The 23,256-nt window shown below is 42.9% G+C and overlaps 1 protein-coding gene across 2 annotated transcripts in view; it reads right to left on the bottom strand.

Moving 5' to 3' along the window:
* Positions 1-225: 225 nt before the first annotated feature.
* Positions 226-23,256, bottom strand: part of cnot3a (CCR4-NOT transcription complex, subunit 3a) — a 146,606-nt gene continuing 123,575 nt past the window's right edge. For both annotated transcript variants that reach the window (XM_063062802.1, XM_063062804.1), the window contains 5 exons: positions 16,315-16,417; positions 10,770-10,968; positions 8,680-8,812; positions 6,004-6,129; positions 226-627 (listed from right to left, as the gene is read on the bottom strand). In XM_063062802.1, the coding sequence (XP_062918872.1) occupies positions 529-627; positions 6,004-6,129; positions 8,680-8,812; positions 10,770-10,968; positions 16,315-16,417 (660 nt within the window). In that variant the 3' untranslated portion in view covers positions 226-528. The remainder of the gene's footprint in view (positions 628-6,003; positions 6,130-8,679; positions 8,813-10,769; positions 10,969-16,314; positions 16,418-23,256) is intronic.

The raw sequence follows: 23,256 nt of genomic DNA, 5'->3' as shown, positions 1-23,256 counted from the left end.
TACTTGTATATTTCCTGCTCCATTTAAATTCACTGGGTTCAATGTAAAGTTATGCTTGTAATATGAAGGGGACAAGGAGTGAAATAAGGATTTGGGTATTAATGAATTACATTCAATAGTTCAGAAAATCTGGTAGTCCAAAGTCCCAAGGGTGCTGGATAATCAGAATATTACTTAGTGGCAAACAAGGAAACTCCAAGAATAGCACAAAGTAAACATCAGGTATACATGAAAAATGTTTTATTTTTTCATACAAGCACTAGCTGCTTTTTAAACGCAGAACTGTACAGATTCCTGACAAAGTATTTTCCAATACAATATCTTATGCACAGGTTAGAACAAAATACATGATGTACAACATTTTTTTGATTTCTTCTTTTTTTCCTCAAAATTGTACAAGGTCTCTAAACGAAGCTCTCTTCCAAGAACAGTTATGTTCAGACTGCAAGCCTGATACTGGATTACTGAGGTTCAGTCAGTGGTGTGGGGAGCACTTCCCCACCCTGGCACTGGGTGTATACTTCCTGGTTACTGCAGGTCCCTGTCCTCCAAGTATCTGTATTCGAATGTGAAGCCTTCCTTCTTTCTCTGGCCCCATTTCTCGTAGTCAAAGTAAATGTATGTTCCCTGTGGGTTGGAAGAAAAGGCATGTCAGATATAAACCATTTTCAAATCAGTTCCTAAAATTATTTCCCTAATTTGCAACTGGAAGTTCCACAGTTAACACCCAATTCATTTTCCATCTAAGAGTGCTGATTATCCCACCCACAAGCATAATTCCAGCCATGCTGTCAATAATAACAGGTTGGCCTTTAGATAATACAATGCAGCCCAGTACTACCTGATGCATTAAGTATATCAGATTCAATTCACACACAAAAGCAATGGACTGCACCTCATACGTTACACTCTAGACGCCACTCAAATCTACTTGCATCTCCTCTTTCCACTGTTACCTTCAGAGTGTGAAACTCTTCCGTACAGTCAGTGGCCACTTTATTAGGGACACCTGCTTGTTCATGCAAATATCACATCATGTGGCAGCAACTCGATGCATAAAAGCCTGTAGACGTAGTCAAGAGGTTCATTTGCTGCTCAGACCAAATATCAGAATGGAGAAGAAACGTGATCTAAGTGACTTTAGCTGTAGAATGATTGTTGGTGCCAGAAACAGCTGATCTCCTGAGATTTTCATGCACAACAGTGCCTAGAGTTTATAGAGAACAGTGTGTAAAACAAAAGCATTCAATGAGCAGCAGTTCTGCTGGCAAAAATGCTGTGTTAATGAGAGGAGAATGGCCAGACTGGTTCAAGCTGACAGGATGTTGACAGAACTCAAACTACATGTTACAACTGTGGTGTGCGGAACCTTGAAGATCATAAGACAAAGGAGTGGAAGTCGGCCATTCGGCCCATCGAGTGTGCTCCGCCATTTTAACATGAGCTGATCCATTCTCCCATTTAGTCCCACTTCCCCACCTTCTCTACCATAACCTTTGATGCCCTGGCACTCATATCTATCAATCTCTGCCTTAAATACACCCAGTGACTTGACCTCCACTGCTGCCCACGGCAACAAATTCCATAGATTCACAACCCTCTAGCTAAAAAAATTTCTTCGCATCTCTGTTCTGAATGGGCACCCTTCAATCCTTAAGTCATGCCCTCTCGTACTAGACTACCCCATCATGGGAAACAACTTTGTCACATCCAGTCTGTCCATGCCTTTCAACATTCGAAATGTTTCTATGAGGTCCCCCCTCATTCTTCTAACCTCCAAGGAATAGAGTCCAAGAGCAGACAAACATTCCTCATGTTAACCCTCTCATTCCTGGAATCATTCGAGTGAATCTTCTCTGTACCCTTTCCGTCAGCACATCCTTTCTTAAATAAGGAGACCAAAACCACCCACAGTACTCCAAGTGAGGTCTCACCAGCACCTTAGAGCCTCAACATCACATCTCTGCTCCTATACTCTATTCCTCTAGAAATGAATGCCAACATTGCATTCGCCTTCTTCACCACTGACTCAACCTGAAGGTTGACCTTAAGGGTATCCTGCAAGAGGACTCCCAAGTCCTGTTGCATCTCAGAAATTTGAATTCTTTCCCCATTTAAATAGTCTGCCCATTTATTTCTTCTGCCAAAGTGCATAACAATACACTTTCCAACATTGTACTTCATTTACCACTTCTTTGCCCATTCTCCCAATCTATCCAAGTCTCTCTGCAGACTGTTTCCTCTACCGGCCCCTCCACCTATTTTCGTATCAACAGCAAACTTAGCCACAAAGCCATCTATTCCATAATCCAAATCGTTGGTGTACAATGTAGAAAGAAGTGGCCCCAACACGGACCCCTGTGGAACACCACTGGTAACCGGCAGCCAACCAGAATAGGACCTCTTTATTCCCACTCTGTTTCCCACCAATCAGCCAACACTCTATCCATGTATGTAACTTTCCCGTAATTCCATGGGCTCTTATCTTGTTAAGTAGCCTCATGTGTGGCACCTTGTCAAAGGCCTTCTGAAAATCCAAATATACAACATCCACTGCATCTCCCTTGTCTAGCCTACTGGTAATTTCCTCAAAAAATTGTAAGAGGTTTGTCAGGCAGGATTTTCCTTTAAGGAATCCATGCTGAGTTCTGCCTATCTTGTCATATGCCTCCAGGTACTCTGTAACCTCATCCTTGACAGTCGACTCCAACAACTTCCCAACCACCGATGTCAAGCTAACAGGTCTATAATTTCCTTTTTGCTTCCTTGCCCCCTTCTTAAATAGCAGAGTGACATTTGCAATCTTCCAGTCCTCCGGAACCATGCTAGAATCTATCGACTTTTGAAAGATCATCGCTAATGCCTCCGTAATCTCCACAGCTACTTCCTTCAGAACGTGAGGGTACATTCCATCTGGTCCAGGAGATTTATCGACCTTTAGCCTATTCAGCTTCCCGAGTACTTTCTCTGTCGTAATTGTGGCTGCGCGCACTTCTCTTCCCTGCCACCCTTGAGTGTCCGGTATACTGCTGATGTCTTCCTCAGTGAAGACTGATGCAAAATACTCGTTCAGTTCCTCCGCCATCTCCTTATCTCCCATTACAATTTCTCCAGCATCATTTTCTATCGATCCTATATCTACTCTCACCTGTCTTTTACTCTTTATATACTTGTAAAAGCTTTTAGTACCCATCCTCTGATATTATTTGCTAGCTTCCTTTCATAATCTTTTCCCTCTTAATGACCTTCTTAGTTTCCTTTTGTAAGCTTTTAAAAACTTCCCAATCCTCTGTCTTTCCACTAATTTTTGCCTCCTTGTATGCCTTCTCCTTTGCAGACATTCTACAAATTCTCTCGAGATCCAGTGCCAATCTGATTTTCCCAATCCACTTGCATGTTAAAATTCGCCACAATTATCATAACACTGTCCTTCTGACAAGCCTTTTCTATTTCCCGTTGTAATTTGTAGTCCACATCACTGCAGCTGTTTGGAGGCCTGTATACAACTGCCATCAGGGTCCTTTTACCCCTGAGATTTCTTAGCTCAACCCATGAAGATTCTGCACCTTCCGATCCTATGTCACCTCTTTCTAATGATTTAATATCATTTCTTACCAATAAACATAGAAACATAGAAAATAGGTGCAGGAGTAGGCCATTCGGCCCTTCGAGCCTGCACTGCCATTCAGTATGATCATGGCTGATCATCCAACTCAAGACCCTGCACCAGCCTTCCCTCCATACCCCCTGATCCCTTTAGCCACAAGGGCCATACCTAACTCCCTCTTAAGTATAGCCAATGAACTGGCCTCAACCGTTTCCTGTGGCAGAGAATTCCACAGATTCACCACTCTCTGTGTGAAGAAGTTTTTCTTAATCTCAGTCCTAAAAGGCTTCCCCTTTATCCTCACCATCTCCTCTGCCTACCTTCCTATCCTTCTGATACACTGTGTATCCTTGGACGTTCAGCTCCCAGAGACATGCATCCTTTAGCCACGTCTCAGTGATAGCTGCAGTATCATATCTGCCAATCTGTAGCTGTACAACAAGATCATCCACCTTATTCCTTATGCTGCGTACATTTAAGTGTAACACCTTTAGACCAGTATTTGGTACTTTTCGCTATGATTGCACTGCAACTTTATTGCACTGCAACTCATCCCAATGGCTACAAATTTGCCCCATCAGCTGCCTGTCTTTCTTGACATCTTTACTGTTCACTATCTTAGATTTATTTTTGTTTTCCCCTTCCTCTGCTCTATCACTCCTGTTCCCATCCCCCTGCCAAATTAGTTTAAACCCTCCCTAGCAGCTCTATTAAACCTTCCCACCAGGATACTGGTCTCCTTCGGATTCAGGTGTAACCTGTCCATTTTGAACAGGTCATACTTCCCCCAGAAGAGATGTCAATGATCCAAGAATCTGAAGCCCACGCCAGGTTCCACTCCTGAACCTACTAACGTGGCTACTGAGTGTATATTGCTAAAGACTGATAATATGATGAGAGATGAGGTGCTGATAATGTACGCTCCAGCCCAAATGGTTAAAACAACTATGTGCAGTGGGAACAGGATATATAAAGGTGGGAGGAGGATCGGATTAATACCAAATATGAGCCTCAAATAGTTTACAGAATCAGGAAACTTTGCAGATAAAAAGGTGGCGATGACATTGACAGGGGAACTTGATAAAAAGCAATTTTGGACATAGCACATTCCAACTGTATCTCAAAGGCTATGAGAGTACTTAACCCAGAAAGTACAAAACCTGCTGATTGGCTATTGTGGACTAATTGCAGTTGGCACAACCTTAACCCCTCAGCCAGAGCTCCAATCATCCCTCTGCCTATTCTTACAGCTAGCAACTACACTACTTCTCTACTCACTATCTGGACATCTTTTTCTCCTGAGCATTTACCCAATTCACTTCTAAAAGTTAAAATTTTACTTCCATGATCCTTTCAAACAGGATATTCCCGCAGCAATTCAATTCTCTTTTTAGAATCAGAATCAGATTTAATACCACCGGCATATGTCGTGATATGTTGTTTTGTGGGAGCAGTACATTATAATACACAATAGAAAACTAAATTACAAAATATACATATAATTTAAATACTTAGTACAAAAAGCAAAGGTAAAAAGCTGAGGTGATGTCCATTGCCCATTCAGAACTGTGATGGCAGAGGGGAAGAAGCTGTTCCTGAAATGTTGGGTGTGTGTCTTCAGACCCCTGTATCACCTCCTCCAAGAAAAGTACTGGATGGGAACTTAATGATAGATGCCACCTGGTCATCACTTTGGTCAACATGGGTTGTTTTTAAAATGTGCTTTGTAAATAAATTTGACTTGACTTGACTTTTTTGCAGCATCGCCTTCTGAAGGCGCCCTGGATGCTCAGGACACTGTTCCTGAAATGTCAGGTTCCTACACCACCTCCTTGATGGTAGTAATGAGTAGAGGGCACTCCCTGGGAAATGCAGATCCTCAGTTGTTTCGAAGAGTCTGCTCTTTGCAACTTTCCTGGCAGTGGAAACAATTCCTATCTACTGTATCCAAAGCTCCCCATTTTAACCACCCATTAAATCATCCCAACCTTATTTGGTCTAATGATTTCACCTTTCTGAACTTTAATTATGGACAAAACTACAAACTGCGGCAAAGCCAACCAGTTTCCCTTACATTTGTCAATGGTCACAAGTGACAGAGTACTCATAACTTGTTGACTTGACTCCTGGCATCCAGCTCAGTCGGACCCCATCCCCACACTCCCACTGATGTTAACGTGGCATTGCGTAACATCTTTGAAAATAAGTGAATTGGAAGTGTGTTGCGTAATATGAATTACATCCATTAGTCTGGCACTAGAAGTCATGAAATTGGCAGATTGGAATTCTATTGTACTTGATTGATTGCCCGGGATTGATTCCGGGAATCCCAATCTACAAAGGATGAGCAATTAATTCATCAGTAGACTGAGAATGCTGACCAGATCCGTCCATACCTGTTCGTATTCGTCTGTGATTGTTTTTGGCTCTTCGTGTCTCTGGAACCACATCATGTACTTGGTGTGGAACCTCCAGGACTGTTTCTTCAAAGCTTTAGCAGCCAAATACTGGGACTTGGTCCCCTGTTTAAAGGGAGAAAGATAATTGTAAGAAAGCAGAGCAAGAATAGTTCACAGAATCACAGAGCAAAAGCAGTTATTTGACCCACTTGTTGTGTCAGCTCAGACTGCATTCTCCAATTATTTCTACACCCTCAAGCAATTCAAGCATCTCATTCACTTTATTATGCAATCTGTCTACTGTCCTTTCCAGCAATGAAACTCACTCAAAATAACCTTCCTCCCATCCCTTCCAGAAATCTGTTACCTATGAAGGGTCTCGGCCTGAAATATCCACTGTTTATTCATTTTCATAGATGCCAAGTTCCTCCTGCATTTTGTGTGGTTAATCTGTTATCGATTTACTGTGCTGGCTAAAGTATTCAGCTTCATCCTACTTTGTCAAGTGTGTTGTACCTTTGGAAACCAACTGGATTTCCTTATAAACTAAGCGAAGATGATCTCAGGTAACTAATAAGCTTAGAATCTGTTATTCTCACCCCCCCATCTTTTCTTTAACTATTTTCTCCAAAGATGCTGAATCTTCCTGAATTGTGTAATTCCTTGTCAAGGTATGAGGGCTTAACTCAACAAGACTCCCCCCCCCGCCATTCAGGAGATAATAGCTCAGTTATACTTCTTAAACAGAGAAGCTGAAGCTTGGATATTCCCCCTTTCCTCCAACTCCCTACGGTCCAGTGGCTCAGTAGAAGTTTCTGACTGCACAACTGCCTCAGAATAAACCAGAACCAGGTTTAATATCATCGGTATATGTCGTGAAACTTGTTGTTTTGCAGTAACAGTACACTGAAATGTGTAGTAATAAAATTATATTAAGTACTGTATACATAAAAAATGAATTGATGCAAAAAGGTAGTAAAAACTGTATAAATCTCAATCCTTCAAAAGGTTCATTTTATTGTCAAAGTATGCATGTACAATACAACTCTTGATATTTGTCTTCTCCAGATAGCCATTAAATACGGGAAGACCATGGGAGTTGATGAAAGAAAAGACATCAACTCCCCCTCAACTGGCATGATAAAGAACAAACACAAAATAATCCGCACATGCTGGGGTCAAAGTAACACTCACAACACTGGAGGAACTCAGGTCGGGCAGCATCCGTGGAAACGATCAGTCAACGTTTCTTTATCAGTTCCAAACGCTGACTGGTCGTTTCCACGGATGCTGCCCGACCTGCCGAGTTCCTCCAGCATGTTGTGAGTGTTGTCATGATAAAGAACAAAACTTGCAGACTTCAAAATCCCTCCACCCCCTTGCTTGCAGCAAAAAAAAAGCGGCCACCAAAATGATCTTCTACACATAAGAATCCCGACCCTCTCACTCACAGAAGTGTCAGTAGCACCAAAGCCCCAAAATTCCCCCCACACAAAAATTAACAGATCACCCATCTGCCAACCGACCACAAGAAAGAAAACCCATAAAACTAAAGGAAACCAATATGCAGTCCAATAATCACACAAACCTCAGAATATGGGAAATGTCTCACTGCATATGAAATATGAAAATATATGAAAAGGCCGTTTCTGATATCACCACCCATTGAGGGGAACTCTATCTGTTGCAAGAATGGAAAGTTTCCATGTACTGTACATCTGAGAATTTGTGTTTCCTAAATGCAGGAATATAGCACATTACACTCAGCATTAAAAGTGGTCAGTCACAGACCATGGAACTATTCTCAGTACAGCCAGTGCAGAGCTGTCACACACTACAAATTATTCCCCAAAGCAGCTGGCCCAAGTGACATGGTATGGTATATTCCCAACACATAGCCTGCAAGATACTTCCAGGCTATTGATGAAGAGGAAAAATGTGATCAGAGCCCTTTATTGCAAATGCAATGGCCCAAAGGATAGCTTCCATGCTTAAAAAGTTCCCCACTGCTTGTGAAACTTTCACATTCCAGCAGAAACCTCTGCACTAATCTTGAACTTGAAGGAGCCATGAGCTGTGCCCAAGGGCATGTACAGAACATTATAGCATGTAGCATACCAGATGTTTGTGACGCCTTTTCCCAAGTTGCAGTACCCAGAGTTCAATATAGGGAACAAGAGACAAGGCAAGTCATTCAGATGCATTCTATCTGGCAGAGCATGGACGTCTGGAATGCTACTCACAGGCACAGCTGTGGGACACATACTTGGCACACTTTCCAAGCCAGGAACGATGTTGTGAAGATAGGACCATTCTCTTACTAACCAGTTTACTGCTCTCCCCTCAAAGAAAGTGACTTATTTTGGAAGTGCATAGGTTACAGGATTTCATTCCAATCAATCATCCTTCCTGTGAAAGGCTAGGTGAACCACAACATGCCTCACACCTTAAAATCAAACAACTGCACTTCAATTTGGAGCCCCACTCAAACAAATTTAATGGTCCGATGCAAGAATACAAATATAGAGCAAAATTCTTGCAATGCCCACTACCCTTGGTAGATCCTATGAGCCCAAGGATGGGATTAGCTTAGATCTTAATTGGCATGAATGAGATTAGCGAAGAGACTTGTTTCTGTGTGGTGTAACTCTTTATAAACTTGTGAATACTCACCTCTAAGTAGTAGAAAATAAAGAAGAGTGTTTCAGTGGACAACCGTTGATAGAATTCCAGTGTGTCCGAATGGACAGGGGGTACCTGATGGTGATAAGGCGGTGTAGGACATGGATTACGAGGGAGGTAGTGTCTGTAGGGAAAAATAAAAAAAACATTTTCTTCAGAAACAATGAAACACCCAGGAATGGATTTACCAATGCTAAATTGTGAAAATATTAAAACATACAGATTAGGACAATACCTTAAACATTCTAAGTTTAATAACACTATCAAAACACTGGGATCAAGGCCAAGGTGTACATTACTAGATTAAATGGGGAGGTACATATGCCTCCCTGTACCCAGCTCAGTCCTTTGTTATGTGCCCGTAGCAACATAAGGACAAACCATCCAGTAACCTGCCTTAGAAGCCCCTCATCGGTCACTTTCTACATTAGGTCTGCAGCTGATCAGTGATCAAATACAGAACATAGGAAGGCAAAAATGAACGACAATCAGCATCTCCAAACTTAACAGCTGAAATCCCACAGCATGCAGATACCACCTTTATGCACCTGCATATAACTAACACTTAACCACAGTTAAATACATATCACCTGCCCCATATCGCAAACCATGACAACATGCTCAAAATACTGTCAGCCTTGTTGGCCTAAGAAAATCTCATAACATTTCAATTCAAGAAACCAAGCGATTTTCTGCCATAATACCATAGTCCTTGGACCATATTTGACTTGTTGGATTAGTACTTTTAGGTCCACCCACCAGGAACATCAGAACATCTACCAAAGCAGTATTCCCAGCTGGTGGACTATGGATTTACTTAAACAGAATACATTTCCAATTTAAACCAAACATATGAAGCAAGATTTCCAGTTACCTAAAGTTGTTCTACAGCTTTACCTTCATACAGTGATACCAGGAATATGTAACCTAGCTTCACTGGAAGCCATTAACAATTAAAGGAATCTGATTTCATTAATATGGTTGAGATGAAAAAAGTTAATCCACTCTCCAGATACCACTTGATCGCCTGGGTAGTTCCAGCTACTTTACTTTATAAAACCATTGCTGGTAAATGAACTGATCTACTGGGATCTACATGCAAGATATAGCAAGTCTGAAGCACCATTCATTGTTTCCACTCAAGATTCATTATTGACATTCTACAGGAGAGTGTCAATGTAAAACAGAACAAAATGATTGGATCTAACACAGCATTAAAAAAAAACAAGAAGCAAACACAATCATCATCACGTACCATGTCATATGATGTGGGCAATCATGGTCTTCCATCTGTTTATTCTTTTCTATCCACGACCATGATTAATACTTATATATTTTAGAGATAACAGCGCAGAATAGGCCCTTCCGGCCCAAAAAGCCACACCACCCAGCAACCCCCGATTTAATCCTAGCCTAATCACAGGACAATTTACAATGACCAATTAACCTACCAACCAGTACCCCTTCAGATTATGGGAAGAAATCAAGAGCACCCACACTGCCACATGGAGAACGTACGAACTCCTTACAAGCAGCAACAGGAAATTGTTCTCGGCAAACTATTCCACAGAAGTGATTTGCCATTACCTTCTCCTGGGCAATGTCTTTACAAGACGGGTGACCCCTGCCATTATCAACACTCTTCAGAGACTGTCTGCCTGGCATCAGTGGCCGCATAACCAGGATTTGTGATATGCACCAGCTGTTCATACGACATCCACCACCTGCTTCGATGGTTTCATGTAACCCTGATCGGGGGGTTAAGCAGGTGCTACACCTTGCTCAAGGGTGACTTGCAGGCTAGTGGAGGAAAGGAGCGCCTTACACCACCTTTGGTAGAGACATGTCTCCACCCCATACCCAAAGCACAATAAATTTGCATATAAAAGCAATCCTACTAAACACAATCTACAAGTAACTGTTGAGTGTGGCCTTATATACATATCATTAGCTTATATACATAGACTGATTGTATAGACGGAGTGACAGTAGACATAGGAGTATCTCAACATACTCCTATATCTATGTGTTAATCTTTCAAGCTTTCTCCCTGGTTTTATTATCTACGAGTGGCTACTGACCGTATCCTCTCAGAGTCTGACGGGTGTGGCATGTGTAGCCACGCTGATTCCACCATGTGCAGCTGATATTCTTGGTCCTTGGAAAGATGCACTGGGCTGAGTGGGCACACACCCAGCATAGGTTGGAGATGAACCTCCGTTGTCTGTGGAACGTTAGATGTCATTGAATTGCTCTGTGATGATGGGGTGCTGAGGAGAACTAGGGGAAAGATAAATACAAATTTTAACACACATTAAATAGAACCAGCTATATACCTTCATCCACCTCTTCGGGGTGATTACAATGAATGCAGGGATAGCCGGAACCAGCCCTGCTGACCATGGATGGTCAGATCTACTCAAAATGATCTTTGGCTACGTCCACACTATGCTGGATAGTTTTGAAAACGCCGGTTTCGAGTAAAAACGACAGGCGTTCACACTAAGCGTTTTTCAAAATATCACCGTCCACATTAGACGGATATTTGGGTAAATCTCCTCCTACTGGGCATGCGCAGGACACACAGAAAACAAGCGAAGAGGAAACGGTGTACTTGGTGTGTGTTTGCCCAGTTACTGAGTAGAAAAACTTAAAAGGAATTGCTCTTGGCTCTCGCGCAGGAGGACTTAAAACTAAAAAAAAACAAATACCGGAGCGTATGGAGGCAACCGATAGGGAGTTCACAGGTAGTATGACCCGCTGATGACGAACATCGAAAAACTGACTAACTCTGTCGCATTTATAAAGCACCTTGTTAAATGTATAAAGCATGTCTGCATCAGTGTTATCTTGTATTTTCATACAATGTTACATTAGGCTGTTACACATCTATTGTCAGAGAAGTACTTGCATAATTAGATAAACCACCTTGGTTCTCGGTTCTTGATCCTCCAAAATATTCTGCTTGGAATTTAAACTGGAGGTGGCAGAGGGTGTTTTCTGTCCTTACCTTCATACAAGCAAGGACAGAAAACAGGGCAAAGTGAGTATACTTATTTATTCAGTAAGCTATGGGTCAAAGTATTTGGTGAGTACATTTCTAACTCTTCTGGCTTCAGTCTCGTTGCCGTCTGTTCTGAAATTGTTAGGTTCTGCGAAGCGCAGGATCAAATATCGCTGTGATGATTGCACACTCTAGTATCAATTGTTTGGCGATAATAAAGTAATAATAAGAAGAAAACAATGAAATGCCGGGCTGCCACCATCTGTTGCGTGTCATGACAGCGGTTTTAAAAAGCTCCGGTTACCCAATACACACTACAACGGATATTAGGCGTTTGCAGATTTATTTACTCTGGAGACCGTTTCTGAAAATCTCCCGTTTCCAGGGGACGAAAACGCCGTTTCAGTGTGGACAGAGGGTCAAAACAAAGAGAAAAAGCTTCATTTTCAAAATTATCCGGCATAGTGTGGACATAGCCTTTGAGTACAAAAGTTCAAGCTTCAGTTATCAAAGCATTTAAATCAGTGCTGAGTGAACAAAGGTTATAACACACTGCCAGACTATTAACTGAATGATAATGGACATTTAAAACTGATTTCCTACACAAGACAGAGCTTATCTTAAAGGCTAGCCAACTCCAATCAGCATCTGAAATGGCCCAGGGAAATGCAAGACAAAGGCTCAGCTGAATGTGAATTATATTCAAGTTTGCCCTGAAGTGGAGTCAAATTTGTAGGATGTGAATTAGTACTGTGCAAAAGTCTTAGACACCTAGCTATATATATGTCTAAGATTTGTGCACAGTATTGTATGCTTGACAGTTCAGTGAGTTTAAGAAAAACTTTTCCTCTTTCAAATATAGATTATAGCAGGGGTCCCCAACCTTTTTTGCACCGCAGACCGGTTTAATATTGACAATATTCTTACGGACTGGCCGACCAGGGTTGGGTGGGGGTGGGGGGGGTGTGTTAATCACGACCGGAATATAGGTGATAAGTCAACTATAAGTCACTTATCAGTGGCTAATACACTCAATTTCATTTCTAAAAGGGTTTATCTACAAATTTAATATTAAACACACAGCGCATATTTTCCTCGCATGAATATTTGGAAGAGATGGTAGGGGACATAAAAGGCCTAACGATGATGATAACACACACAGACACAGCTATAAAGTCAATTATAAGTCATAAGGGGGTTCCTTATGTCCAGTCTATTCCGCAATTTAGTTTTCGTTGCATTCATTGCAGAAAACCCCGCTTCGCAGAGATATGATGTTGGAAATGGAAGCAACGTTTTCAGTGCTTTTGTGGCTAGCTCAGAATATTCAGCCTTGACTTTGATCCAGAATGCCGGCAGAGATGTTATGTCAAACATACTTTTCAGCCCACCGTCATTTGCAAGCTCGAGGAGTTGATCTTCTTCCCGCACTGACATGGATGATTCACTGGGGACAATCACAAACGGGTCACAGACCCATTCCTTTGCACGTCCTGAGTCATTTGCGGTTGGGAAGTAATGCTTGAATTCTGCCGACAGCGAAGGTAGGTGTTCTCGCACCAGCTGTGAGCCTCAGTCTCTCCCAAATTCCCAGCTAATGTTGGGAACATCTCAAATATGCCCCTGTTCACTCACCGTCCCCACAGTTCCAGTTTGGCTGTGAAAGCAGACACTTTATCTGCCAACTTGAAGACAGTTGTCATTCTCCCCTGAAGTGACAAATTGAGTTCATTGAGCAGGTTGAAGATGTCACACAGATAAGCGAGTTTTGCTATCCACTCCTCGTCACTGAAGTGTGCTGCCAGTGGTGACTTTTTTCTTGAAAGAAATCTCTGTAGCTGCTCTCTTAACTCAAAAGCCCTGGCTAGGGCTCTCCCCCTTGATAGCCACCTGACTTCAATGTGTAAGAGAAGGCATTTGTGCTCTGCATCCATTTCTTCGCAAAGCTGCTCAAACAGATGTGAGTTAAGGGCTTTTGCTTTGATGTGATTGATAACTTCAACAACGTCACTCAACAAGCTGTGAAGATCAGGTGACATTTTTCAGCTAGCCAGCATTTCCCTGTGTGTGACTGGCATTCAGGAGCGACCTCTTTGACTCAGGTAGTGAATTCAGACTCGTTAAGCAGTTCCAATAGCTGTGCTTCGATATCCTCCGCTATATCATCGATTCTCCTTGAAACTGTGGTAGCTGAAAGAGAAACCTGTGCCATCTTGTTAGCTGCAGCTTCTCCCAACAGTTCACGGCACATGTCCTTGGCAGCAGGCAGAATCAATTCTTCACCAAGTGAAAGGCTTCTTAGCCTTAGCAATACGGCCAGCCACAAAGTACGACGCTGTCAGAGCAGCAGCATTTGTGGAGGTGGCGACTCTCAGCACTTGCTTCTGCCCTGCTTGCTCACGTTTTTTCCGCTCAAAAAACAGAACGGGTTTGTCTTTAAGTGCAGGGTGCTTGGACTCAAGGTGTCGAAGCAGTTTTGAGGGCTTCATTGCCTCATTAGACAGCTTGTCTCCACATATCACACAGGGGGCTTGGAGCGTGCGAGTCACTGGTTGCAATAAAGCCATATTTTATGTACAACATACATCAAAGTTGCTGGTGAACGCAGCAGGCCAAGCAGCATCTCTAGGAAGAGGCGCAGTCGACGTTTCAGGCCGAGACCCTTCGTCAGGACTAACTGAGGGAAGAGTGAGTAAGGGATTTGAAAGCTGGAGGGGGAGGGGGAGATCCAAAATGATAGGAGAAGACAGGAGGGGGAGGGATGGAGCCAAGAGCTGGACAGGTGATAGGCAAAGGGGATACGAGAGGATCATGGGACAGGAGGTCCGGGAAGAAAGACAAGTTGGGAGGGGGTGACCCAGAGGATGGGCAAGAGGTATATTCAGAGGGACAGAGGGAGAAAAAGGAGAGTGAGAGAAAGAATGTGTGCATAAAAATGAGTAACAGATGGGGTACGAGGGGGAGGTGGGGCCTTAGCGGAAGTTAGAGAAGTCGATGTTCATGCCATCAGGTTGGAGGCTACCCAGGCGGAATATAAGGTGTTGTTCCTCCAACCTGAGTGTGGCTTCATCTTTACAGTAGAGGAGGCCGTGGATAGACATGTCAGAATGGGAATGGGATGTGGAATTAAAATGTGTGGCCACTGGGAGATCCTGCTTTCTCTGGCGGACAGAGCGTAGATGTTCAGCAAAGCGGTCTCCCAGTCTGCGTCGGGTCTCACCAATATATAAAAGGCCACATCGAGAGCACCGGACGCAGTATATCACCCCAGTCGACTCACAGGTGAAGTGATGCCTCACCTGGAAGGACTGTTTGGGGCCCTGAATGGTGGTAAGGGAGGAAGTGTAAGGGCATGTGTAGCACTTGTTCCGCTTACACGGATAAGTGCCAGGAGGGAGATCAGTGGGGAGGGATGGGGGGGACGAATGGACAAGGGAGTTGTGTAGGGAGCGATCCCTGCGGAATGCAGAGAGAGGGGGGGGGAGGGAAAGATCTGCTTAGTGGTGGGATCCCGTTGGAGGTGGCGGAAGTTACGGAGAATAATATGTTGGACCCGGAGGCTATTTTATGTACAACTTGTCATATTTTCTGTTGAAGGAAGCTTTTTTTTTGCAGCCTCGGCCTCAGCTGTCTCTGCGTTATCATCATCGTTAGGCCTTTTATGTCCCCTACCATCTCTTCCAAAGAAACTCTCAAGCGACATTTGTTTTTTTACTCATCGAGCAGTTGTTGGTTAATGACAGACTGATGACCTCGCATGTGTTCAAGTTCAACAGTGGGCATGACAGGGAATGAGGAAAGGTGCAGTTGACTCATATCGTTTCCTCGCGGCCCGGTAGCACATGCTTTGCGGCCTGGTGTTTGGGAACCACTGGATTATAGCATCAGGAGGACTGCCCAAAAGAGAATGATCTAGGTATGGCCAATGAAACGTAGAAAACCTACAGTACAATACAGGCCCTTCGGCCCTCAAAGCTGTGCTGAACATGACCTTACCTCAGAAATTAACTAGGGTTACCCATAGCCCTCTATTTTTCTGAACTCCGTGTACCTGTCCAGGAGTCTCTTAAAAGACCCTATCATTTCCGCCTCTACCACCATTGCTGGCAGCCCGTTCCACGCACTCACCACTCTCTGTGTTAAAAACTTACCCCTGACATTTCTGGCGTATAATAGGAATATACCAGTTAGGCCAGGCTGGCACAAAGCAAATACTGCTCCCCTCGATTTTCTCTTGCTAATGAGATTTTAGTCCAGAAAGTTCTTATCTTATGGGTTTTCTACCCTAAAACTTGGTCAACACTTTGCACAGGCTACAAAACATCATTGCGTTTCCTTTTCCCTGACCCCTGCTGAGGTACATCGAGTACATTTATACGCCAAGATAAATAACTGGACGGTTACTAGATGGAACCCTGGTCAGTTTTCATCTTTGTACTAGGCTGGGTGAAGAGGACGATTACCATACATCAAATCTGACCCTGGAAAGGGCCAGCTAACTTGTGGAAGCAATCTTATCCTGGAAGAAAAGCTTCTGGTACCATTATTCAGATGTGATACAGTTGCAAATACATTACAATTTTGCAATCCCTTCCCAGCAGTGTGTGTATGCAGGTACTCACCCCTCTCATTCAAATGCAATGACTGGACTTGCTCTTCCAATCCTGCACTCACAGCTGCTCGTTCCGCCATACTTTTTAGAGAGCTCAGTGCCTCTGGAGCCTGCTGAATGTACAGAAATCAAAAAATGTTAACACAAAGACAAAGACTTCTCAAATATTTACCCAGTACACAATGCATCATCTTAATGACTTTCTGCACACACCAAGAGCAATTTAAATAGAACTGATCAGATCTTTACTGAGGGAGTATCATCAGCTAGGATTTCCCTGGGCTTTGAAATGTGCCAGGTTGATGGCCATTGGTTTAATGTCTTTTTAAAGACATTGCCTTCAACAGCACATCAGTCTAGATTATATCCAAAATCTGCAAATGAACTTGAATCTAAAACCTTCTGACTCAGGTGAAAGCGCTAACAAGTTGGTGATAATAGCTTTAATGAGCAAACAGCTCTAAAGCTAAAGAGCAAAGTATGACAATGATAGTGTACCTTTTGCTGAGATAATAGATTTCAAGAACTGTATACTCAGTAATTCTCACAATTAAATGAGCAGGTCAGAATATTGAAAACAAGAGTTGGGTGTAGTAGTAGGAAAGGGTTAAAAGGTTCATATGTTCAAATTTTTTAAAGACACTAACTTTCCCATGGAAAAAGATGGGAAAAAACAAACCATTAGGAAGAATAACCCTTTTCTGCAAAAGGCTCGTTGATAGTCATTAGGAAATTCCCAGTCCAAATTAGCTGCAAATTGGGCACAAACTGGAGTTTACCTTCAAACTGCTACCCTCTCTGCAGTACAGATTGTGACGTAAACAACCAAAACATTCTAACCAACAGCTCTTAGCCTTTCAAACAAAATCTATCACAATTTTATTTGAGTCCTCACAGATATAGCATAACCATAACATTCTCTGCGGCAAACACTTAGCTAGGACACCATCTTATTGGCATGAGAAGTCTTCAGTAAACCAAGCCCACAGTTCTGTACCCTGATTGGCACTATAGCAGATAAACCTGCTTTGGAAATCCCTAAACAAACCACTAAGCACAAAAAATACTGCAAATGCTGGAAATCCAGAACAACACACACAAAATCCTGCAGGAACTCAGCAGGTCAGGCAGCATCTATGGAAATAAATAAACAGTCAACATTTCAGGCTGAGATCCTTCATCAGGACTGGAAAGGTAGGGGGAATGATGCCAGAATAAGGTAGGAGAGGGTAAGGGAGACAAGCGAAATAACAGAAGCTCCCAACCTTTTTTATGCCATGGACCAATATCAGTAAGCAAGGGGCCCATGGACTCCAGGTTGGAACCCCAACTGCTAGTAGAAGGTGATAGGTGCAGGCAAGTGGGTGGGAAAGGTAAAGGGCCGGAAAAGGTAATCTGACAGGACAGAAGAGTGGACCATAGGAGAAAGGGAAGGAGGGGCACCAGGGGGTGGCAAAAAAAGGTAAAAGGCCAGAGTGGGGAATAGAAGAGAAAAGGTGGGGGGGGGGCAAAAAAAAGAGAAAAATTACCCGTAGGAGAAATTGATGTTCATGCCATCAGGTTGGGAGCTACCTGGACAGGATGAGGTGTTGCTTCATTGCGCACATCATGCACCCACATGTTGGAACAGGAATGGGGATAGGAATTAAAACTGTCACCAGGAAATTCCGGTTTTGGCAGACGGAGAGGAAATGCTCGACAAAGCGGTCCCCCATTTCGCAATGGGTCTCACCAGTGTTCAGAGGGCCACATTGGGAGCTCCAGATACAATAGATGACCCCAACAGATTTGCAGGTGAGGTATTGCCTTAGCACGAAGGACTACTTGAGGCCCTGAATGGAGGTGAGGGAGGTGGTGAATGGGCAGCTGTAGCATTTCTCTCACTTGCAGGGATGTGTGTCAGGAAGGAGATTAGTGGGGAAGGATGAACGGACAAGGTAATGACAGAGGGAGCAAAACCCACGGAAAGTGGGGGGCAGGGGGAAGGGTATAAACGATAGGATTGGTGGTAGAATCCTGTTTAAGATGGCAGAAGTGCGGAGAATAATGTGTTGGGATATGGAAGCACATGGGGTGGTAGGTGAATACAAGAGGAACTCTAATACCTGTTAAGGTGGCTGGAAGAAAGGGTGTATGTGGATGTCCAGGAAATGGAGGAGATACGGGTGAGGGCAGCGTCAATGATGGAGGAAGGGAAACCCCATTCTGTGAAGGACAACATCTCTGATGTCAGGGAAAGGAAAGGTTCATCCTTGGATCAGATGTGGCAGGGACGAAGGTGAACAGCATTTTTACAAGAGACTGGGTGGGAAGAGGTATAGTGAAGATAGCTGTGGGAATCAGTAGCATTATAAAAGATGCCAGTAGACAGTTTTCCTCCAAATATGTAGACAGAGAGATCGAGAAAGGGGAGGGAGAGGTCAGAAATGGACCAAGTGAATTAAGGGCAGGGTGGAAGTTGGAGGCAAAGTTGATGGAATTGATGAGCTCGGCATGGGTGCATGCAGCACTGATACAGTCAATGTAGAGCAGAATGAGTTAGGCAGTATCACCAGGGAAGGCTTGGAACATGTACTGTTCCACATAGTCCATGAAAAGGCAGGCAGAGCTATCCCTGAGTCTGGGGCAAGTGGGAGGAACTGAATTGTTGAGGGTGAGGACCAGTTCTGCCAGATAGAGGGTGGCGGTTTTGGAGGCGAACTGGTTGGTTCTTTTGTTGAGAAAGCAGAGAGCTTTAAGGCCTTCTTGATGGGTGACAGAAGTGTACAAGGACTGAACATCCATGATAAAAATGAGGCAGTCAGGGCCAAAGAACTGAAAGTTGTTGAGGAGATCGAGAGCATGTGAAGAGTCACAGATGTAGGTGGGAAGGGAATGAATCAAGAGGGATAGAATGAAATCGAGGTATGTGGACACGAGTTCAGTGGGCAGGAGCAGGCAGAGACAATGGTCCTACCAAGACGAGACTGCGCTTCTGTTGGATTTGAACACAATTTATATTATGCTATACAAGTAAGCCAACTACAATGTAACAGGTACAATAACTTCCAGAAAAATAAATTTTGCAGCAACAGTACTACACAAAACTGTTGTGCATTGAAATAACATTAAATTGTGAAAATATTGTGGGCTCATTATGAGGCCAAAATCAATTATTTTCATGCATCTCCCAATATACTACTGCTACTACTAAACACACAATTTTTCCTGGGCAAATTTCTATCGATTCCTAATATTAAATGAAAATTTTGTACATCAGTAGAAAACTTACGAACCAAATTAAAATACCAAATATCCTAGGATATGCACCTTATCAAAATTATACAATTAAGATGGTTGTCAATGATTGAAAACAAATGGTTTTGTACATAGATCAAATTTCCTCTTTGACCAGGTCACTCAATAGCTTACAGTCATTATTACTGAATGACAAACATCACACTGTGAATGGATCCAAGATTCTTAGTATTCAAAAAAAAGATGCATGTCTGGCCAGCTACTGGGCATATTTCCAAAACTTTCAAAGAACTTGGTGACGGCATGCAATAAACTATTTTGTGCATCAGCACACACTTGCAGTAGTGACCTCATAAAAGCTTCAGGTTTCATTCACTGGAATGGATCAAAGACGACAAAAAAACTTGCAAATTGTACAAGATTAGCAGAACCAGTTGTGCTAAGTTGACATCTTAAGGTATGAGGTGCAAAAAAAAACTTTAAAAATGTAATTTGTTAGAACTGCTTATGTTCTTGAATACATTCTTGATTAAATAATAGAAATTATTAAATGCAAGTTTTCAAAAAAGCTTGTCAAAATTCCAAATCTGAGTAAACACACAGTATTTACTGGGTCCAAGAAATCAATTATTTTTCATTTCCACCTTATTGAAACATATCATATTTGGCTGAATGGAGTTGGTGTTAACTACAATGTGGGCTTGAAGATGCGCTGTTAACGACTTAGTATTCAGACAAGAAGGTATTTGCATCACACACAAAATGCAGGTGGAACACAGCAGGCCAGGCAGCATCTATAGGAAGAAGTACAGTCGACGTTTCGGGCCGAGACCCTTCATCAGTACTGATGAAGTCAGGATGACCGTACTTCTTCCTATAGTTGCTGCCTAGCCTGCTGTGTTCCACCAGCATTTTGTATGTTTGCTTGAATTTCCAGCATCTGTAGATTTCCTTGTGTTTAGGTATTTACATTTTTGTTTTGACAGTCCATTGTTACAAGACCCAATACAACAAAAAAAACAGGTTGGTGAGGTCAAACATGAGCTGGAAGAGGTTACAATGTGGGCTGATGAAAAATGTGAACACAAGTACTGATAAATAGAAAAGATTCTGTAGAGAGACAGGAGATGGCGCAAGCAGCTGGTTTTACAAAACTGAGTGTGAAAAGCCAGTGGAAAAAGCACCAGAGATCATGGGGAATTCTATGTCAGCCAATTAAATGCAATAAGCATTGTAAATAAAAAGCTTGTTAGAAATATAAAAACAGAAAACCTACAGCACAATACAGGACCTTCAGCCCACAATGTTATGCCGAACATGCACTTACTTTAGAAATTACCTCAGGTTACCCATAGCCCTCTATTTTTCTAAGCTCCATGTACCTATGAAGGAGCCTCTTAAAGGACCCTATCACATCCGCCTCCACCACCATCGCCGGCAGCCCATTCCACACACTCACTACTCTCTGCGTAAAAAAACTTAACCCTGACATCTCCTCTGTACCTACTTCCAAGCACCTTAAAACTGTGCCCTCTCGTGCTAGCCATTTCAGCCCTGGGAAAAAGCCTCTGACTATTCACACAATCAATGCCTCTCATCATCTTATACACTTCTATCAGGTCACCTCTCATTCTATGGCTACGTCCACACTACGCCGGATAATTTTGAAAACGCCGGTTTCGAGTAAAAACAACAGGTGTCCACACTAAGCATTTTTCAAAATATCTCCGTCCACATTAGACGGATATTTGGGCGAATCTCCTCCTACTGGGCATGCGCAGGACACACAGAAAACAAGCGAAAAGGAAACGGTGTACTTGGTGCGTATTTGTCCAGTTACAGAGTAGAAAAAATTTCAAAGGAATTGCTCTTGGTTCTCGCGCAGGAGGACTTAAAACTAGAAAAAAACAAATACTGGAGCATATGGAGGCAACCGACAGGGAGTTCATGGACAGTATGACCTGGCTGACGACGAACATTAAAAAACTGACTAACTCTGTTGCATTAATAAAGCACCTTGTTAAATGTACTGTATAAAACATGTCTGCATCAGTGTTATCTTGTATTTCCATACAATGTTACATTAGGCTGTTACACATCTATTGTCAGAGAAGTACTTGCATAAATAGGTAAACTACCTTCATACAAGCAAGGACAGAAAACAGGGCAAAGTGAGTATACTTATTTATTCAGTAAACTATGGGTCAAAGTAGTTGGTGAGTACATTTCTAACTCTTCTGGCTTCAGTCTCATTGCCGTCTGTTCTGAAATTGTTAGGTTATGTGTGGGGTTGCATTCAAGAAAACAATGAAATGCCATGCTGCGGCCATCTGTTCCGGCACATCATGGCAGCGTTTTTAAATAGTCAAAAAAGCTCACTTTACAATTTAACTCTCACGCCGTTCACACCGACTGCGCGTTATAACAGCCGTACAGCAGTGCTTGCGCAGTACCAAGCAGAAGCAGAAAAAGCATTGTTGTTGTGGTGTTGTCATGACAGCGGTTTTAAAAAGCTCCGGTTACCCCGTACACACTACAATGGATATTAGGCGTTTTCAGATTTATTCACTCTGGAAGACAGTTTCTGAAAATCTCTGTTTTCGGGGGATGAAAACGCCGTTTTAGTGTGGACAGAGGGTCAAAACAAAGAGAAAAGGCTTAGTTTTCAAAATTATCCGGCGTAGTGTGGACGTAGCCCATGTCTCTCCAAGGAGAAAAGGTCAAGTTCACTCAACCTATCCTCATAAAGCATGCTCCCCAACCCAGGCAACATCCTTGTAAATCTCCTCTGCACACTTTCTACAGTTTCCACATCCTTCCAGTAGTGAGGTGACCAGAACTGAGCATAGTACTCCAAGTGGGGTCTGAGCAGGTTTCTATATAGCTGTAACATTACCTCTTGGCTCTTGAACTCAATCCCACGGCTGAGGAAAGCCAATACACCGTATGCCTTCTTAACCACACATTCAACTCGCGCAGCAGCTTTGCATGTTCTATGAACTCGGACCCCAAGATCCTGCTGTCCTCCACACTACCAAGAGTCTTACCATTAATGCCATCATATTTGACCTACCAAAATGAACCACCTCACACTTAACTGGGTTGAACTCCATCTGCTACTTCTCAGCCAAGTTTTGCATCCTATCGATGTCCCGCTATAACCTCTGACAGCCCTTCACACTATACACTACACCCCCAACCTTTGTGTCATCAGCAGATTTACTAACCCATCCCTCCACTTCCTCATCCAGGTCATTTATAAAAATCACGAAGAGAAGGGTTCCCAGAACAGATCCCTGAGGCACACCACTGGTCACCGACCTCCATGCAGAATACGACCCCTCTACTGTGTCTTCTGTGTGCAAGCCAGTTCTGTATCCACAGAGCAATGTCCCCTTGGATCCCTTACTTTCTCGGTAAGCCTTGCATGGAGTATGTTAACAAATGCCTTGCTGAAATCCATATACACTACATCTACTGCCTTCATCAACGTGTTTAGTCACATCCTCAAAAAATTCAATCAGGCTTGTAAGGAACGACCTGCCTTTGACAAAGCCATGCTGACTATTCCTAATCGTATTATGCCTCTCCAAATGCTGTTGATTTTCCTAACAGAACTACTCTGCCTACAGTTAGCTTCCACCCTGATGGAAATCTTCATAAGTAAAAGCCCCAAATCAGGACCACATATTTAATTTCCTTCATTTTTTTGTAC

Source organism: Mobula hypostoma, chromosome 11, assembly GCF_963921235.1.
Source record: "Mobula hypostoma chromosome 11, sMobHyp1.1, whole genome shotgun sequence".
Taxonomy (NCBI): Eukaryota; Metazoa; Chordata; class Chondrichthyes; order Myliobatiformes; family Myliobatidae; genus Mobula; species Mobula hypostoma.
This window is presented reverse-complemented; position numbering and strand designations above follow the sequence as displayed.